Source organism: Durio zibethinus, chromosome 9, assembly GCF_047325235.1.
Source record: "Durio zibethinus cultivar Kanyao isolate XHJ-2024 chromosome 9, ASM4732523v1, whole genome shotgun sequence".
Lineage (NCBI taxonomy): Eukaryota > Viridiplantae > Streptophyta > Magnoliopsida > Malvales > Malvaceae > Durio > Durio zibethinus.
In genome coordinates this window covers 3,568,229-3,587,533 of record NC_143170.1, presented here as the reverse complement: position 1 = coordinate 3,587,533, position 19,305 = coordinate 3,568,229, and the positions used below count along the sequence as shown (strand labels likewise).

The window sequence follows — 19,305 nt, the reverse complement described above, 5'->3', positions numbered from 1 at the left end:
TGGATTAAAGACAATGCCAAGTCTCTCATTACATTACTTCCAACCAACAAATCAGTCTCTTGCCTCATTACAGGATTTGAATGACAGCTTCTTCTATTATAACATTACTCTAAACTTGAAAACTGAGATTACATATATGATCAGATCATGACACAGATGCAATGTGGGACGACATTCTTATTTGACTTTGCCGTCTCATATATATATATATATATATATATGGAGAGAGAGAGAGAGAGAGAGAGAGAGTTTAAGGAAGAACAAATAAAGTAACGGAATGTCTGATTTCAGTCTGCTTTAAATCAGGAATTTCTTCAAAGGGCTTTAGCATTATAGTATGCATTCTTTTCAAGTTTTTATAGCTAAAAACAGATATTAAAGGAAAAGTGTGTCCAAAAAGACATGCCAACAAAATTTGTCGACTTTTTTTGAAGCAAAATGATGTTACACATGTGCATATATACACTTCATGTCAAGCTTGTTTTCAACAACAAAATTACAGTTTCAGTCAAGAGAGAATTTAGACGGTATAAAGTAAAAAACTTTGAATGCATGCTTTTCCTCAAATTTTGTGGCTTTCAAAAGGATAAAAAGAAAGAACTGAAGAGTCCAAAAAAATCATCGTAGACGATGCTAAACAAATAACAACAAACAAGTTTTATTTTATGAGTTTATACTTGATACAATGATAATGTAAATGATAATTTGGGTCCACTTGAAATCTCTTCCATTATTCCCAAGTCATTTGCCCACCAACTCCTTTTTAGAATTTAAACCTTTTTCAAGGTCTTGTTGGTTTTTGTGGATGTGGTCGTTCAATTTTTCTTTGCATAACATCATCTATTTCCCTCTCATCAATTGGCTAATCTACCAGAGACTTTTGATTGGATTTGTTTTCTTATTATATTATATGTAAGCCTATGCTGTAAATAACACAAAACCAATTTAATTTACATATTTATTTATGGGACTTGAGTTGATCCAAATTTAAAACACTAGAAACCCAGGTTGAATAAATAACACCAACACAGGAAAAACAGACAATTTCCCACATCGCCCTCAAGGAAGATTGGTTCCTGTAAATTTAAACGTCCTTATCTTACCAGTTGCGCTTTTTTTTCTCATTGGAAGTGTTTGGTAGAGTTAGCTGTAATTCAAATGAAATTGTTTATATTGACTGGGACTTCACTTGTTCGTCAATGATGCTACGTGAAAAGACCGCACGAAGTCCATCGATGTATATATGCAGGCAAATGACATCTTGCAGTAGTTATGGACTTTTGCCAAAGAGCCTGTTTCAATGCCCACTTATACAATATCTGAGCTCATGTCATTGAACATTTTTGAACTGATCAATGATGCATGGAAAAATGTCACTAAAATTAGTTAAATTTTAAACGTACAAGTAACATTTACGGATACGTACAAAAAGTTACTAACATTTATTTCAACCTTTCTGGATTATAAAACGTAGAGAAAAACGAATGAAGAGATTGGTGTTACTATAATATATGATAATTACAAATTGAAATTCAGCTGCACAAGGCAAAACTCATATCTATATTTTACCTACCATTTCTATCTGCTGTACATGTAATGGAGTTTTCTGTAGATGCAATTCATTGGGGTCCCTTAAATTTTAATTCTTTTTAAGGTTCTTTCTTGATAAAGTCATCCCCACAACGGTATTTTAATGCATATGACTTGACTTCACCTGCACATTTTTGGAGGCAACAGTCTTGATCATTATCATCAGCCAGCTTTCTTCATGTTTCATACAAAGAAAGAATGCTATAATATTCTATTACTGTTTCAATTCTCTGGTCTTAATTTTTTGCTGATGATAACAACCCCATCTGCATTAATTTGTACAGCTGCTTGCTTAGTATATATCAGTCATTGAAAGTGAAATGGAGATTCCCCATATTCATACCAAGAGAACAAAAAGCATGAAATCCCACTAATGGCAGCAAGAAAGAAGCACTGATTCATTTTTCTGTAAAGCTTTGTAAGGGGTTGAACAAGTTCATAAATGGGAATAAAAGTAGATTATATGCGCCGAATTAAGCTTTATTAGAGTCCAAAATACGGCAAAACTAATGGCAAGGATCAGACTTGGAAAATTCTTGGAGACATAGACAAGTGTTTTATGTATTGGCCTCATGAAATACCCATGGCAGACAGCCTATACATTGAATTTGGAAAAAAAAGGAAGGGGAACCCACTCAAAAAATGCTTAAATGATGATAATTGTTTCTAGTTAGCCAAGTCTTCATGTGTGAAAAGGAAAGTGTAATTCAACGATTAGGATAAATGAAAAGTCACTCCATCTTTGATATATACTTGTTCTGCTTTGCTTTATGAAAGAAATTAAGGTTTAGACTTTTAGTAAAGTTGCTTTACATTTGCTGCGATGTTATATATTTTTTCTTTTAATTCTTTTGCAGCAGCTTTAATAAGAAGCTACTAACCAGAATCTTTGAGATTACTGAGGAAGTATGTAAAATAATAGAAAAAAATATTATCACCGTTAATGTATAAATTTTTTAAATTATCAATAAATCAAATGATAATAAATCATTATAAATAAATATAAATTTTTAAAATAAATTTATTTATTAATGAATTATTATTATTTAATTAATTGATAGTATATAAAAATTTATATATTAATAATATATTAAATATAAACTCTTTGTGACGAGAGACAATATTATAGAAAAAAACGGCAAATTAAACTTTCATTTGGATGATCATTGCGGAAGAATTCTCATCGTGCTATCCAGTTGTTTCCACGTCGGATCCTTTCTTTTACCATCTGAATGAAACCTGAAACAAAACAATTGGGTCTTATCTTTCAATTTATTTGTTTTCCCTTAATTTTAATGGCGGGTGCTAATTAATTTGTTTTCCTTAATCATTTCATAAAGTTAAAGATTTTATAAATGAATTATTCATATATAAATTCTATATAGTATTAATATATTATATAATAATATTTTATTAAAAAATTAATTTTAAAGTCTTAAAAATAAATATATTTAATCTTTAAAATATAGTTAAAATTAATTTTTTAATAACGTGTCATTATACAACTCCCTAAAGTTTCTAATAGTACATAGCGATAAAATCATAGTGCATAAGATATAAACTTCAAATTTAAGAGAAAAAAAAATAATTGGCTGGAAGTTTCTTAAAAGTAGGCCGGCTTATGCTCTGTAAATCACTACTCGTTTGGGTCATAAAGCTTCGATGAGTCCACTCGGCAGCATCGCCCCAGATAATACATCATCCATACTAGTAGACTGTGGGTCTTAGGCCTCCCATAGAGTTGACTTCAACCAGATTGGTTGGCCTGCATTGTTATCCACGCAAACCATCTTTTCCGACGATTAAGCTCTAAGGTTTTGGGTGTGGAGAAGATTTAAAGACTTCAAAACCAACGCAAAATCAAATCCTAAATATGAAATCTTTTCCAACAGAACGACAGTCTCAATCCAAAAAAAAAGAAAAAAAAGAAAAAATAAAGAACAGAGTTTTTATATTTTGGACAAAGATTGTGGTTATGAGCCTGGCTTCCTTCTGTACTACGGCTCTGTCGCTGGGGTGAATTTGAAATCTTGCTTTCTGTATTTAGTAGGGATAATTGCTGTTTAGATTTTCATATGAAACCTAAATTTTTTTGCAGTCCATTGGATCTAGCAAAGTGGTGTACATTCTTCATTCACCCCAACAGTTTGGTAAGAGGGGGGAAAAAATATTGCACCCAATAAACAAACCTGTCCGGTGTCCAAGCTTATGAACAACATTTTCTTTCTCTTAACAGGAAACCTTTCGATGGGTCACTTACAAGAAGATCAGAAAATCACCACTTCCAAAGAGAAAACTTGCACGTGGTTTGACACCTACTCACAAGGACTTGCATGCTCTTGCTTGGCATAGTTTCCTATAGAGTGCTGCTATTTGCACCTCAAGTTCTTTTTCACACCTCATTATTATTAATATCCATTAATTTTTCTCTTCACATCATAAATTAAAACATAAATTTATTAAAAAATTCAAGCACTCATTTCCTCGCACTCCTCATCTTCTTCAACCGAAAATCCTAAACTTTTGAAAGATTAAATCCCAAATCAAGTTTCAATCACCCATTTTATGTTAGATTAACTTAAAATAAAAGATAAATCGTTTTTTCTTTTATTTTTTCGTTAGATTTTGTATTTAGTTTCAAAATATTTAAGATTTTAAGTTTTAAGGTGTGATTTGAAATATGATTCAAGTATTTCGAAAATAAATTTTTAAAAATTTTTAAAAATAGATATTCAGATCTTTTTCAATGTACCAAAAATTTATTTTCGAAATCTCATAAAAGTTTCCAAACATTTATTTTCGAAAACCTTTAAAATATTTTGAAAGTATATTTTCAAATTTTCTCAATGGTTTTTAAACATTTATTTTTGAAATCTTTCAAAAAATTTTGAAAATAGATTTTCGGTACACAATAATTTGGCACCATAAAAAATATTAACCTTGACAATATCAGCAGACTGATAAATTCAACAATAGAGATCTTTAATCTTTTATCCGCCAAACACTATCTGTTTAATAACATTTGTAATATTTTTACAATTCTAACAAATTTACATATGAGAAAAATTACTAAATATGAAGAGGTGTTCGTACAAGTTAGCTGCTGCACCACGTGCGATGAAACGTGACTGCCTCATCGCATATGGTGCAATATTCATTTGTACCAATATCTTTTCATAATTATCGATTCTTTTGAGATACAAATTTGTTAGAATTGAAAAAATATTATAAACAATATTGAATGGGTAGTATAATTGAAAGATTATACATTTTTATTATCAAATTTAAATAATCCAATATCAAAAAATTATTAGAGATTCATTTGGAGATCACAACAAAAAATATTAGATATTCTCATCTCGAACGCTAATCAAGATATTGTAATAAAAGAATTGAAGTAAAAGAATGCTTACAGAAATGAAATTATGGATAATCATAATGTTTTTTGAAAATATATTTTTGAATAATTACAATACTTTCTGAAAATTAATTTTTAGATAATTGGGAAAAATATTGCACCCAATAAACAAACCTGTCCAGTGTCCAAGCTTTTGAACGCCATTTTCTTTCTCTAAACAGGAAACCTGTCGATGGGTCACTTACAAGAAGATCAGAAAATCACCACTTCCAAAGAGGAAACTTGCACGTGGTTTGACACCTACTCACAAGGAAACACTCATTTTCTTCAACCGAAAATCTTAAACTCTTAAAAGTTTAAACCTCAAATAAAGCCTTAATCACTCACTTAGAATGAGAGGTAAATTTTTTTTTTTCGTTTAATTTTACGTTTAATTTCAAAATATTTAAGATTTTAGGTTTTAAGGTTCGATTTGGAATGTGATTCGAGTATTTCAAAAATAAAATTTTTAAAAATAAATATTCAAAAAAAATTTTAACATATTCAAAATCTCATAAAAGTTTTCGAATATTCATTTTCGAAAACTTTTAAAAATTTTTGAAAATATATTTTCAAAAGTTTTCAATGATTTTTAAACATTAATTTTCAAAATATTTCAAAAACTTTCGAAAATAAATTTTTAATACACAATAATTTAGCATCGTAAAGAATATTAACCTTAACATTATCATCAGTAGATTGATAAATTCGATAATAGAGATCTTTAATTTTTTGACCGCCAAACACTATCCGTTCAATAACATTTATAATATTTTTATAATTTTGACAAACGTATATTTGAGAAGAATCATTAAATATGAAGAAGTGTTCGTGCAAGTTGGTTATTGCTTCATGTGCGGTGAAACATGATTGTCTCATCGCATATAATGCAGTAATCATTTATACGAATATCTTTTCACAATTATCGATTTCTTTCATATACAAATTTGTTAGAATTGAAAAAATATTATAAACAATAATGAATGGATAGTACAATTGAAAGATTAAAAGTTTTTATTATTGGATTTAAATAATCCAATATCAAAGAAATTATTAGAGATCCATTTGAAAATCACAATAAAAGATATAAGATATTTTCATATCAAACACACTGATCAAGATATTGTAATAAAAAAATTGAAGTAAAAAATTATTTACGGAAATGAATTTTTGAATAATTATAATGTTTTTTGAAAATATATTTTTAAATAATTACAATACTTTTTGAAAATTAAGTTTTAAATAATTGTAATGCTTTCCGGAATGTATTTTTCTATATAATAAAGAAGTTTTCAGATAAATTTTCAATGACTTACTATGTGAAGGATAAAAAAATAATTAATTAATAAATATTTAAATAAAATTTTGAGATGTATTTAAAATTTTTTTGAGGTGCAGATAGCGCTTCTCTTTTCGGGAAATAATATCTTAAAGTGACCCACGATTATAATCAAGGCCGCGTGTCAATACGATGGAAACATGTTCATGGTTATACAAACCAGTGCCAGAGAGACAAATCAAAGCCGTATAAAGGTTGAAGATTCCCTGTTTATTTGAAGAAAAGTTGTTGTCTAATTTTGATTTTGGGTGTCTTAATTGACTGACATAGGAAGATTTTGTTGCTTTCTTAAGAAATTCCTTCATAAACAGTGGCTTGAAGTCCCCAAGGGGAGCAAATTCCGTTTCAATTGTCAACTTGTGATGGTAGAAAACACCGAGACTGGTGACCCTGATCTGATATAGAATATTAGCTTTAGGCCAGCCTGTTAAGATGAGATTGGTTTTGCTCGTTCACCTGTTTTGTTAGGCATTATTATGTGTGTGAGTCTCAGTTGGTTACATTGCAATGAAAAGAACCCCAAACCAGAAAGTCTGAAAGAATAGAAGATGGGTTACTGAAAGTCTTGGTCGGCTGCCCATGTCAACAAAATACTTTGAAGTTTGAAGTGGACAGTTCATTGGTGTAAATATCCTTAAGCTAGGACATAGATGATGAATCATTGCACAATTCTCACTTCGAAATAAAGAGTTTTTTTGAATATATAAGAAAAGAAAACCAAAAAATTGGAAAAATAAATGTCCAAGTGGGTTATTATTGATTCCATTAATGCTGAATGTTCTTCTGAATTGGTCCTTCTCGATCTCTTTCTGATCTCTATCTTAGAGGGAAAACGTGTTTGAAGAGAATATAACTAATGGGTCTCTCTTCATTGAAAAACGTGTTGGAAAAGAGAACCTACATTGCACATAATGATATTTTCCAGTCTATAATGCTATGAACTTTGAGTGTTTGATGATGTCTACAAATTATATTACAAATTTACTGGCAATAGTATTGAATCAGGCAAAACTAACCCCAAAACCAAATTTAGAAGTTCACTTTGGAATAACCTGCCAAAACCTGCTACATCTTACATGGTTTAAGCTTGATTAAAACTACCAGAGCACCCAAGGTAGAATGATATCATCATCTGATTATATAGACCATCTTTGCATAAACCAAAGCAATCACTCATGAGGATTTGGATCACTCATCTATTGTTCTTTTCAATGTTAGTATATTATGCAGACCAAGTGACCAACACCCTAGGGAACAATGTCTCCACCATGCTGGCCTACCAAGGACGACTGGAATGCAGAAAAACAATGACTACTAGCATTCAAACAACTTAAGATGATTTGGATACAAAAATAATATGCCGATGGGGTCACTGGTCTCACCATCTCTGTTTCGTCTTTATATGTTTGACAGACATCAACGGATGGGAAACAGTGAAGTCTATCTTGAATTTCTCTTTCTCACTCATTTTATGGTTCATATTTTCGTCCTTTCCTTATGAATCCGTAAACGTAACAACTACTTGAAAGAAGAAAAAAATGGAATCTTGGAATTGGATATCATCTATGCATAAAACACAAGAATCCCATTTTCCAACGCAAAGAATATGTGAAATCTAGACAACATGAGATTAAAAAAACTTTTTTTTTTCAATCCCATCAAAATTGCCTCTAGAAAAAGAGGCATAACAGGTTGGTAAAAAGTTCTGTCTTTCACAATTTTTGGAAGGAAATGAAATAAATACAGCTTAACCACCATAGGTTGGTCTTACTATAGCCTATAAATTTCTTTTTCCATAACCTTCTCAACCTTTGAGAACAGCTGTTAGACAGAGAAACATAAGAAAAATGTTTCTTTTCTTGAAATCCTTGTCAAGATCGGTCCATCAAGAACATCAAGAACAGCCAGAGTTATCCAAAACCAAAGGTGATCTGTGCACATCACTAACAGTGTGGAGAAAATCACTTATAATTAGCTGTAATGGATTTACTGTGATTGATTCTGATGGAAATCTAGTTTATCGAGTTGACAATTACATGGCACGCCCCAAGGAACTCATTCTCATGGACGGCTCAGGAAAATCCATCCTGACAATGCACCGTAACAAGGTACTATATCATCTTTGTATAATTCTCGCAAGATTTCATCTACACTAATACATGTATGCATAAATAGTAGTAATATGGAGCTAAATTTGTCATTTTCATGGACAGAACCTTGGATTGATAGATACTTGGCTTGTCTATGGAGGGGAAGTAGGTGATTATTGCACATCAGCAAAATCATCAGAAAAGCCAATTTTCTATGTAAAGAAGTGCATTAACATTTTACATGGCAACCCTAACGTGCTAGCATATGTATATTGCCAGTCATCGGACAAAAGGTATGCTTATATGATTGAAGGATCATATTCGCATAGATCTTGTAAAGTGGTTGATGAAACAAAGAGGATGGTGGCAGAGATCAGGAGAAAGGATGCAATAATTGGAGGCATTTTTTTCGGCCTAGAGGTTTTTATGTTGATTGTACAGCCAGGATTTGATCCTGGCTTTGCAATGGCTCTGGTTATTTTGCTGGATCAGATGTTCTCTTAGGTGTTCAATTTTTTTGTTGTGAGAATTAATCATTCATGTTTTCAACCCAAAGCTGCCATTGTAATGATCAGCTACTACAGCAGCAAATACCATGTAAATATTCATAAACAGCGACTTAACAGAAAAAGCAACGAATTAAAATTGAATGAGACCATTTTCCATTTTACTATAACTTGTGAAAACCAGCTCAACCTTGATTAGGCATAGAAAAACAAATTCGAAAGTGGCTACTCCTATCCATTATCAACAGCATATGCATGCTGAACCAAATACATAGGTCCTCTGTTTTGTCATTTTAAGCAGTTGACAATGGTGGAATTATGGCCTGTTCCACAAAAGTTCCCACTCGTACTGGTCAGGAGAGGCTTATACTTCAACCTGGATTTAAGAAAACGAGGCCCGAAAGCTGAAAGTAAGAGAAACTGAAATTTCTATTGCCCCATCAATTGCTTGTTCTACACAAGGCAAAGAATTCCCTACCGTACAACTATCCTTGATGTTACAACAAATGAAATACTCGGCTTCTATTGCAACAAAGCCTCACAAGTATTGCATTCCACCTATAACACAATATATACAAATAAACCGGGAACGCTAGTAACCTCACAGAGTGGCTGATAAATTGCAATAATTGTTGAACGAAACTTCTACATTGAAAAAAAAAAAACTTTATTAGTAAAGCCCATCTCTCCCCTTCTTCCAGTCCACTGGCATTAGTTTACGCAGCTTCTGTTGGCTGCTGCGAGGCTTATCCGAAGCCGTTGGTGGTGGCTGCATCGTACATGGTGGCTTTACTACATTGGCAGTTGAATGTTTTATTCCCACGGTTGAGTCTCTTAATGATTTGCCCGGGGATAATCTACTTGATCTAGGCGTAGACCAAGCTATTGGTCCTTTTCTAACACCATTGATATGACTGAGATCTTTCTTATTCTCAACTACAGAGAGCTTAGGCCTTTTTGAGGGAATTGTCTGGCCCACATCACTTCTCACTAGTTTGTCAGATCCCAATACTGAAGAAGGCGTTGCATATATTTCCTCAGGTTTCTCAATTGATTTTGTCTTTCGAGCTGTCATGGCCTTTTGTGAAGGCTTCTTTGGCCACCTTGTAATCCCATCTGGGTTTTGCCTGAAGGATTTAGTCGCAATGTCACATAATGTTTGAGCGGCAGTCAATAGTCCTGGACAGTGCCAAACTATCACCAAAAAGAAAACCACAAATTAGAAATGACAGACAACTGAAATGGCAATAAATTTGCCTATATTCATATAGGAGAATGATAACTAGAAATCTCACGCCACATGGCCCATATTTCAACCTAAAGCTACTCGGTCCTTAGAATCTAAGACTAGATAGCCAGAACCAGAACAAGTACACTGAATTCCATTTTGGAAGATTTCTATCATTCAGTTCTTTATCCCAAAATGAAAAAAGTTAAAAAAAAAAGGGAAATGCGTGCCCAGGGAGGCTGGCAGGATTCCTAAGAAGAATCATGTGAAACTAGCAACTTGATCCAGAAACTAAGATACTCCTGGAAAACCAAGTAAAAGAGTCCTTCAAAAGAGATCAGTATATCTATAGCAAACAAACCAACTACCAAACAAGGAGAAAGATAGTTGGTACTAGGGATTGCATTCTCTTTTCTATGTACTATTCAATAAAAAAAACGAGAGTGAGGTGCAGGAGAGCTCTAGATAATAGTAAACCATACCATTCCATTGTTCTGCCAGCCCAAGTCCAGATTCTGCAAATTCAAGAAAAGAATCCCTCATTAAGCCAAAAAGGTTGACAGAGAAAGACCATGAAGCTACCCCTACAAGAAATTCTTACCTTGAGGAACATTAAAAGCCTTGGTATAAGTTGCAAGAGATGATGCACCTTGCTCATAGAAAGGTGGATTACCAGTGGATGAAGCACTACCACCTTCCGAATTACCAAACTTTGAACCTAAAGGAATTAGGCCTGGATCATAAGCAAGTGACTCCAAGTTGGTAAAACAACCAGTTTCAATCCCAAGAGAACTGGGAGTGTTAGGTATTTTTACCCATCGGCCTTGACACGTGCTCTTATTTGATAAAAGCTTAACAGCATCAGAATTGGTTCTAAACCCATTAAAAGTATGTGACCAGGGAAATGGTGGCAACCTAGCTCCGCGGACTATTTGCTTGCCTGAGCGAGTATCAGAATTGTTCCTTGTCGATGAAGAAGGCTTGGTTGCATCAAGAAGTAAAGAGTCCAAATCTTTTGGGGGAGGCAATGCCAAGCGCTCCAGAATATCCTTAGGCCGACACAATGGAAAATCTGGAGGACTGGCAGGCAATTCAGGCTGACCGTATGAATCCTGGGTTAGGAACAAGATAAAAGTACAAACTTAATCACTAACTTGTCAGCATCTACAATGAATTTAAACAAAAAAAAAAAAAGTGCTTCCAGTTGGGCCTAAGACTTCAAGGCATGATAAAAAAGGTGTAATACGCATTACAGCTTTCAATAGGATCAGTATATGAACTTCAGAGAATGGAATGGATCTAGTCAAATGACCTTGACACAATGAAAAGTTACAAAATGAAAACAGATAAATAAAAAGGGAAAAATGAAAATTGCTAAAGGCTCCTGTCAATAGGGAGAAAGTATTTTACTAAGTATCAATACGTATCAATATTTTAACTTCATTTATAGTTGCATTTTAGGATCATGCATGTTAGACTTTTGCTCAAAAACCACCTTGTTGCATGGTGATGGGTCTATAGAACAGATGTCTTCTTTATCACCATTAACACAACTTGGCGCTACAGAAACAGAGCTTGGTGGGTAAATGGACATTTCCTTGTTAGAAGAATTGTCTATATCTGTAAAATTTTGGGACTGAACCCTTTGAAGTGGAATAATGGAGCACGCCTTTTTAACTGAATGTAGAAAATTTTCAGTTGTGTTAGCTGCTTTCCTGCTTTTCTCCTTGCTTAAAATGGGTTGCTCATAAGTGCCATCAAGGAGTTCATTTAATGATAAATCCTCCATGAGCTTGGTGACATCTTGAATGTCTGACTTCAGACCATATAATCCTGAAATTGATGCCCAAAGGTGAATGATGTATAAAACAGAAACACAGGATCGGTAGCTAACTTTAAATTAAATGAGTAGAAATTATTCATGCAGCCAGTTGTCAACAAATTGGTGAGACTCTTTTAGCATATCCAAACCCAACAACTGTGATAAACATTTCTTGTATGCTAAATATAGCGTAATACACTAAAAAATACATGTATGTTAGCAAAACCTTTTTTGGTAACAATCACATACCAAGGAAGTTGTTCCCTCCAGAGGCCATATTAAAGCTCCCCAAACCTGCCTTCATTGAGAAAGAGTCAAATTTTGGCTTCATAGGAACTTTAAAATTTCTCCTATCACCCCGCTTGCCACTAAAGCTGTTCTTTTGTCTTGAAATTTGAGTTTTATCTGGAATGTAACAAAAAGGAAAAAACAGACAATCAGCATAATCTCCAACATATTGCAAGGATAATCCAGAATCTACTTCTAAGTTTCTATTTCTAATCTTGTTGTCTTCAGTAGGTGACATGCAGGATGTGCAGTCCATTTAAACCAGTCTCATAAATTTTAGCCATTCAGACTTGGCATAAGTGTTAAGTACAATCATCATCATTACAAATTAACAATAACAATAAAATAATTAAACGAGTCTGTTCATTATTAAATAGGCCAAGTTGGAGCCAGGAAAAGAAGACCACATGCTAAATTTTCATCTAGTACCTAAGCAATAAAGCAAATTATTTAGGAGCATGACATTGACAAATCAACCAGAGCAATTAATTCCACAAGAATCATTCAAGATGTTTTTCCATCAAAACATAGGACTACAATAGAATGTGGAATTAAAGTTACTGATCATAATTAGAGGTCAAACTTTACACTACAATTGGACAAGTAAGAAAGGGCATTATTACAGTAATATCACTAGCAGAGAGAGAAATCTTCTGTTTATGTAGGCTTGACTTTTATCACCTTGTAGATAACATAAAGGGTCATTATCCAAATAAGACTCCACAAAAGGTGGGAACCTGAGGCAGGTGATCCTAATAAGCTCCTATCCTTACTCCAGTAAAGCAGCCACTCCCATTGTTTAAATTGATGCACTTACACTTGTTGATGCAAGGTTTTTACAATTGAATAAAATAAAGCTCTTGCCTCATTAAAACATGCATCCTTCAAATATAAATTCTAAAGGTGCCTCACAACCTTTAAAGAGGAGAGCCAGATTTTCTAAGCATCAATTGGTTAAAAGCATCTTGCCAAATCTAAGTGATACAACACCAATTTAAGTGAAACAAGATTAATCAATTTAAACATTATTTCTGTAAAACTTTCCATTGTGTCCCCCACGATGGTGGAGGTAATCGAAGTGATTATGTGATATGCACACAAACTTAGGCAAAAACAAGGATACTAGCCAACACTGCAATTTCAAACTAAATAGCATTTGTTACTATACCAAACATTAGACTCCAAGGTTATTCCCGCTACAAAATAAGGAGCCACATATGTGGAGACTAAACATGCAAAGAAAGAATGATATAAAAAATAGCACAAACCAGACAACTGTATCATTTAAGTAGACTTTCAGGGGACAAAAACATTCTCAATGATCTGACATTAAAGTGTGCTGACATAAATCTACATTAAATTAATGTACTACTTCCAAAAAGGGGAAGAAAAGGTACAACCTGGAAAGTTACATTTTGTAGAATAAGACCCTAGCTTATTATTTATATCCTTTATATCATCAACTCCAGCTGAAGTCATAGTGTCTTCTAGTTGAGCAACACGTGCTCTCTTAGAACGTCCACTACTACTCCTCGGCATTTTTCCAGCTTTCCTTTGTGTATTAACAGCATCAGGACCAGGATTTGATAAGTGACAATTGGTGCCCTTGTGATCATGCTGTTCAGACAGTTCTTCTATCTGACAGCTGGACAGCAGACTAGCATGCCTACAAAGTTCAGCATCAGGAACCATACCCCATGAAGCCGACTCTATATCATTAAGAACCATGGTCTCATCTGCAAAATCAGATTTTATTAGAACACATGTCAAAGATGAATTTCAGTACAAAAGATTAGACACTGATGACCTACAAATTGAGAATGGAAAAGTTGGGATAACATCCCAACCATATAAACTGTATGAACAAAAGACAATAAGCACCACAACAAATTATTGAAGTGCAAAAGAAAAAGTAACAAAGTATTGAAGCAAGCGAACAACGTTCTAAAATTGGCAGCATATTTTCCACCGTGTAGACAGTTACTCCTATATCATCACAAACAGTTTTTTTTTTTGCTAAAAGAAGAAGAATAACAGTTACTGCAGGAGTGAGGCAAGGGGAAGTCTCATCTGCCATCTGTAGAAGGATTTATTTTATTACAACCACTACTAAAGAATAAACTAAAAACAGACAACTCTCTACTTTCCTTGAAACCCATGAGATATTCTCCACTATAATTACCAAAGAAAGGATTAAAAACAATTAAAAAAAAAACTCACAGCTTCACTAATTATCCTCATTTTCCATTTTTGGTTTTTTTTTTATTGAATTTTTTATCCTCTACTGAGACCATTGTTTTTGCTTCCCTAGAATAAATTACATAAGCTGAACAAAAAATTTCTCCATTTCTGGTATTAAGAAAGAAATAAAAGAAAAAAAAAATTAAAACTCCTAACAAAATAAAAGAAAAGAAAAAATAACCAAAATAATTAAAAGAAAAAAAAAGAGTTAAAAAGTATGGACCTTTATGTTTAAGCGAAGAGGTACAACAGTCAATCGAAGAATTAAGAAGCGGCTTACAATCTTCACTAACCCTAGCCCCTCTTCCAAACCCTTCAGACCCCATAAGCTTCGAAATGTCAAACCGGATAATTCAAATCCAGCGCATCCATCCAAACACCCCACCACCCCAACCAAAGAAAAAGGAATGAACTTTGCACTCGATCGAAGAAAAAAGAAAAAAAGAACGCCAAGAAACAACGGTGTTTCGGGTGAGGGATTCAGAGAAGTACAATCGGTCAAAAGGGAAGAAAACGACGGTGTCGGAGGAAGAGAAAGGGGAGATGAAGGGAGCAACAGGGAGGAAAGTGGAAGGAAACTGAGTATTTGGTAGAGGAAATCATGGTCGCGGCTGAAACGTTAGAGGAGGAGTCGGTTGGAAATTTTAGGGCAAAATGCAAAGGAAAGTGAGAGTGACAAGTATTTATAGTTTTCGGGAAAAGGTCGGACTTTTGGTCTCTGTTGTGGAAAAATTACCCGTCGGTTGGGGCCTGGGAGCCTTTAGGGTATATTCCGGTGAGGCCATCTCCACACTAACATCTCTTTTCTCCGCTCAACGTCCTGACATGGCATTATCCATTCAATTATGTTCATCCGATGAGGCCCACGAGAAAAGTGTTGCAATTAAGAGCCAATAGTAACATAACACGTTTCTAGTCAAGTCTATCGTTGACTAAAGATTTTACGTTAATGACCTCCTAAGTCGGTAATTGGACGGGTTTGTGACACCGTGTGAGCGTCACTACTGTAGGAACACTCAGTTTGAGCGTTTTGTAGTGATATTACAACTATACCCCTCTGAGAAAGTAATTTAACCCTGTCATGCTCTCCTCCTCTTTGAACTCTGACAAAGCCAAAAGAAACAAACGAAACGCATTCTCTGAATAAGTGGAATCTATTGTTTTCTGGTTCAGTTTGAGAAAAGAGGTGTTGTTGTTTCAGGGTTTTTGGTATTCTGGATGAGAATTTGCTTGATGACATCACAACGAGGCTGGCTGGTGGCGGCCAAGAATGGGAGGACCACCAGGCAAGTTCAGCTGACGGAGGCTGAGAAAAGGCAGCTTTGTGTTGCCTCCAAAGAGAGCTTTCTTTGTGAGCCTAATCTTCTTGAGCTTGAAGCTCCTATCAAGATTTGTGGTAATAATTAGTAGCTTAATTTATACAATTGATTATTGTTTTTCTTTTGGGGGTATTTTTCATTGCTTTCTTGGGGGGAGAGGGGTAGGTTTTAGTTGATTGTAATCATTGAAAGTGTTAATCTTGAACATGTATGGATGTAAGAATTTGCAAATTTATACCCAAATTTCTAGCCTCTGTTTGCAATAGAGTTTTTGAGGTGAAGGGTAAAAGATGCTATGGACTTGGAGGAAGGAATAAAGAAACAAATAGGAAAAAGTAGGAAGGTTGTGAAGCGCAGTAAAAGTGTAGTCCAAACTGTTAATTGAATTGTTATTGGCAATGCAGTATTGGGAGATAACAACCAAGATACTTGATTGGTTTAATCACAGGGAAAGCCTTTGCAGCACGAGAATATTATGCAAGTGCTTTGTTTGGTAGCCTTGGATTTTCAAATGTGAGTTTTGCATTTAGTTATATACAATTTTTGCCTAAGATTTAATCTCACATGTATCTGGTATATCATTGTTGCTTTGGAAGCATCACTTGGCTCAACTATGTTATAGCTAGTGCCTAGTTGTATGGCATTATCCATATGACATAATGAGATGATACTTTAGACTTTCAAAAGTTATTGGGTTTATTATTTACCAATTAGTGTGTTTATGAGGCCAGTTTTTGTTGTTGAACTTTGGTTGTCTTGTGGTCATAGGCAGAACTTTTCTTTACCGACGGTCTCAATTTCAAATGTTGTTGACATTTTGTCCTATCAGGAAGTTAAAGTAGTTGTATCCCCCATGCAGTGAGAATAATAAAAGCACTTCTGGAAAGTCTTGTTTTCACTGTGGTATTAAGGGAAAGTTCTACGAAGCGAAACTTATGTGATGAGACTAATGGCATCATATGAAGGTTCTAGAATCGCCATTGTTGTCTTAATCTTTAGATGGAGGCTTGGAGCTTGAAATGTCTTCGTGTTTAAAATAAGACTTGAAGGTTGCACCATTCAGTTTAATCTTTAGTTGGAGGCTTGGAGCTTGAAATGTCTTCATGTTTAAAATAAGACTCGAAAGCTGCACTATTCAGTTTATTTATTTGTTCCTTTACATCCTTCCATAAAATTGGACATTTTCCCTTCTGTTTTATTCTTTTCTTCTCTTCAGTATTTATGTTTCTCTGTACAAGTGTTTGGGTGGGGTTTGGGTGGGGTGTCCAGTAAGTTTGTTACCATCCATAAAACATATACGAAAGGGTTCATCAAAGTTTGTGATGGTTCTTGGTGAGCCTCCAAGTATTAGAGTGTTGCAGAAGCTATTGAGCCTTAAATGAGATCTTTGTGGTCTTTTCAGTTTTTATAGGATCTCACTCTCACTCAGTTATTTTAAGGCCTTTTAACTGAGTCCTTAAGGTCTATCTTGCAAATGTTTGGCCCCCAAGGGACTTGGACTTCTCCAAGTTGAGTTTATCTTCCGTTTAATACCACACTACTTGATCTTCATTAACTATATCACAAGCATGCTTGGTGTGCATATGCTGGCTTGCATGTATATAATTCTATTCCTTTTGTTTTAGCACGTTTTAACAAATTGATATGTAATATCTGCTTTTCGATTCTTATTATGTTGGCAGGAGATGTTCATGTTCAATTTTCAGATCTTTTACTCTTGTTTGAGTATGGTGGGTACCCTCCTGCAGCAAACTATTTATTCCTAGGTGACTATGGTGATTGTGGCAAGCAAAGCATTGAGATAATTTGTGTTCTCCTAGCATACAAAATCAAATACAAAGAAAACTTTTTTTCTTCTTAGAGGCAACCATGAATGTGCACAATCAACCGTATATATGGGTTCTACAATGAGTGCAAGGAGGTTTAGTGTGCATGTCTGGAAGATATTTACAGACTGCTTTAATTGCCTGGCTGTTGCTGCTCTAATTGATGAGAAGATCCTTTGCATGCAATGTGGATTATCTCCTGATTTGAAAAAAATTGGATCAGATATGGATCATTGATCACCCTGTTTATGTGCCAGATCAGGGCCTTCTCTGTGATCTTTGGGCTGACCCTGATAAAGATGCTGAAGGCTGGGGAGAGAATGATAGGGTTATGTCATAGACATTTGAGGCTGACAAAGTTTCTGAATTCCTTCAAAAACATGACCTCGGTCTCTTTTGCCGAGCTCACCAGGTATCATTTGCATTAGCCTTCCTAATTGGACTTGCAGCTTACATGTATGGAAGGTTTCACATTTCTTTGCTGAAGTTGCATTACTTGATGGTATAATAGGCAATTTGGGAACCATGTGAGAACTGAAGAGTTTAGTATATCATTATAGATTGTTTCTTTGCATGTCAGTAGATGCACTTATCTCCATGTTCTTGGAACCTTCCTATTACTGCCTATCGTGGGCACCCCTACTAAATTCTTGTAATTAATTTTTGTATATTGTCAAAATAGAAACATGTGCATCCGTGTTTTACTTTCTTATTGAATTGTAAATATTTCTTAATTTTTTTTATATATATTTTTATGCTTCATTCAGGCTGTGAAAGATGGTTATGAGTTCTTTTCTAAGCGGAAACTGGTAACCATATTCTCTGCATCAAACTACTGTGGTGAATTTGATAATGCAGGTGCCCATTTATGTGACCAACGTTTGATAGAATCTGCTGAAGGGGGTGAGATTTCATTGGATAAAGAATCTCAGGACAGGAAGCCTCTTAAGTGTAGTGTTGTTATTGTTGATTCGTGTACGCTTACCATTGTTCAAATTGTTTTTCGTGGGAATTTGTCCATTGGGCCTTTGAAGTTTATGGATGATGTTGTCACTCTTAGGCCGGACCACAACTTGCATTAATGCAGCATATGTGAGTGCAGATGCTGCTTTGCCTGATGAAACCAAGCAGGAGCTTCTGCAACCACTTCAGATTAACACAAGCACAAACATGACTGATTATATGTAATTTACAAGAACTGCATGCAATTGAAACCCCTTCAATTTCCAGTCATGGGATTAATATTTGCCATAAGGATTTAAAAAAACCCACAAATAAAAATTTAACAATTAATTAAATTTCTAATGTTTTATTACAATCAATTGATTCGTACATCTTTTATTTTGGATCAATTAAATTTTTAAATATCTATTTTCATCAAATTAAATCTTTAATTATTTATTTTTACTCAATTAAATATTTGATTAGATAAAAATAATTAACCATTTTTTCTCTAACAAAAATTTAATTGATGAAAATAAATATTTAAAAATTTAATTAATTAAAAAATAAAAATTTAAATAATTATTAAATTTTAGTTAAGTGATTTTCCTTTTGCCTAAATAATTTAAACTTCTAGAGATCGTATACCCTAACCCATTTACGCGATTGTAAAACATCTTAGAATTAACAAGCATGACGCATCTTTTTTTGACTTTT

At 34.0% G+C, this 19,305-nt stretch overlaps 2 protein-coding genes and 1 pseudogene across 3 annotated transcripts; 2 read left to right on the top strand and 1 right to left on the bottom strand.

The window, feature by feature from the left end:
• Positions 1–7,958: 7,958 nt before the first annotated feature.
• On the top strand, positions 7,959–9,092 carry LOC111306942 (protein LURP-one-related 17-like). The gene is made up of 2 exons (XM_022904982.2): positions 7,959–8,434; positions 8,540–9,092. Exons 1-2 carry the CDS (start codon positions 8,174–8,176, stop codon positions 8,918–8,920), a joined length of 642 nt encoding a protein of 213 aa, XP_022760717.2. The 5' UTR covers positions 7,959–8,173; the 3' UTR covers positions 8,921–9,092.
• A 235-nt stretch (positions 9,093–9,327) lies between these two features.
• Positions 9,328–15,152, bottom strand: LOC111306916 (uncharacterized). The gene is made up of 7 exons (XM_022904937.2): positions 14,725–15,152; positions 13,661–13,996; positions 12,222–12,377; positions 11,646–11,983; positions 10,752–11,262; positions 10,633–10,665; positions 9,328–10,116 (listed from the first exon to the last, which is right to left on the bottom strand). The coding sequence occupies exons 1-7, from the start codon at positions 14,825–14,827 to the stop codon at positions 9,593–9,595; spliced, it is 2,001 nt and encodes a 666-aa protein (XP_022760672.2). The 5' UTR covers positions 14,828–15,152; the 3' UTR covers positions 9,328–9,592.
• Positions 14,909–18,908, top strand: LOC111306927 (serine/threonine-protein phosphatase PP1-like; annotated as a pseudogene). Its single transcript, XR_016344871.1, has 5 exons — positions 14,909–15,090; positions 15,191–15,377; positions 15,686–15,897; positions 17,503–18,058; positions 18,414–18,908. The product of XR_016344871.1 is annotated as a serine/threonine-protein phosphatase PP1-like (transcript).
• The last annotated feature ends 397 nt before the right edge of the window (positions 18,909–19,305 follow it).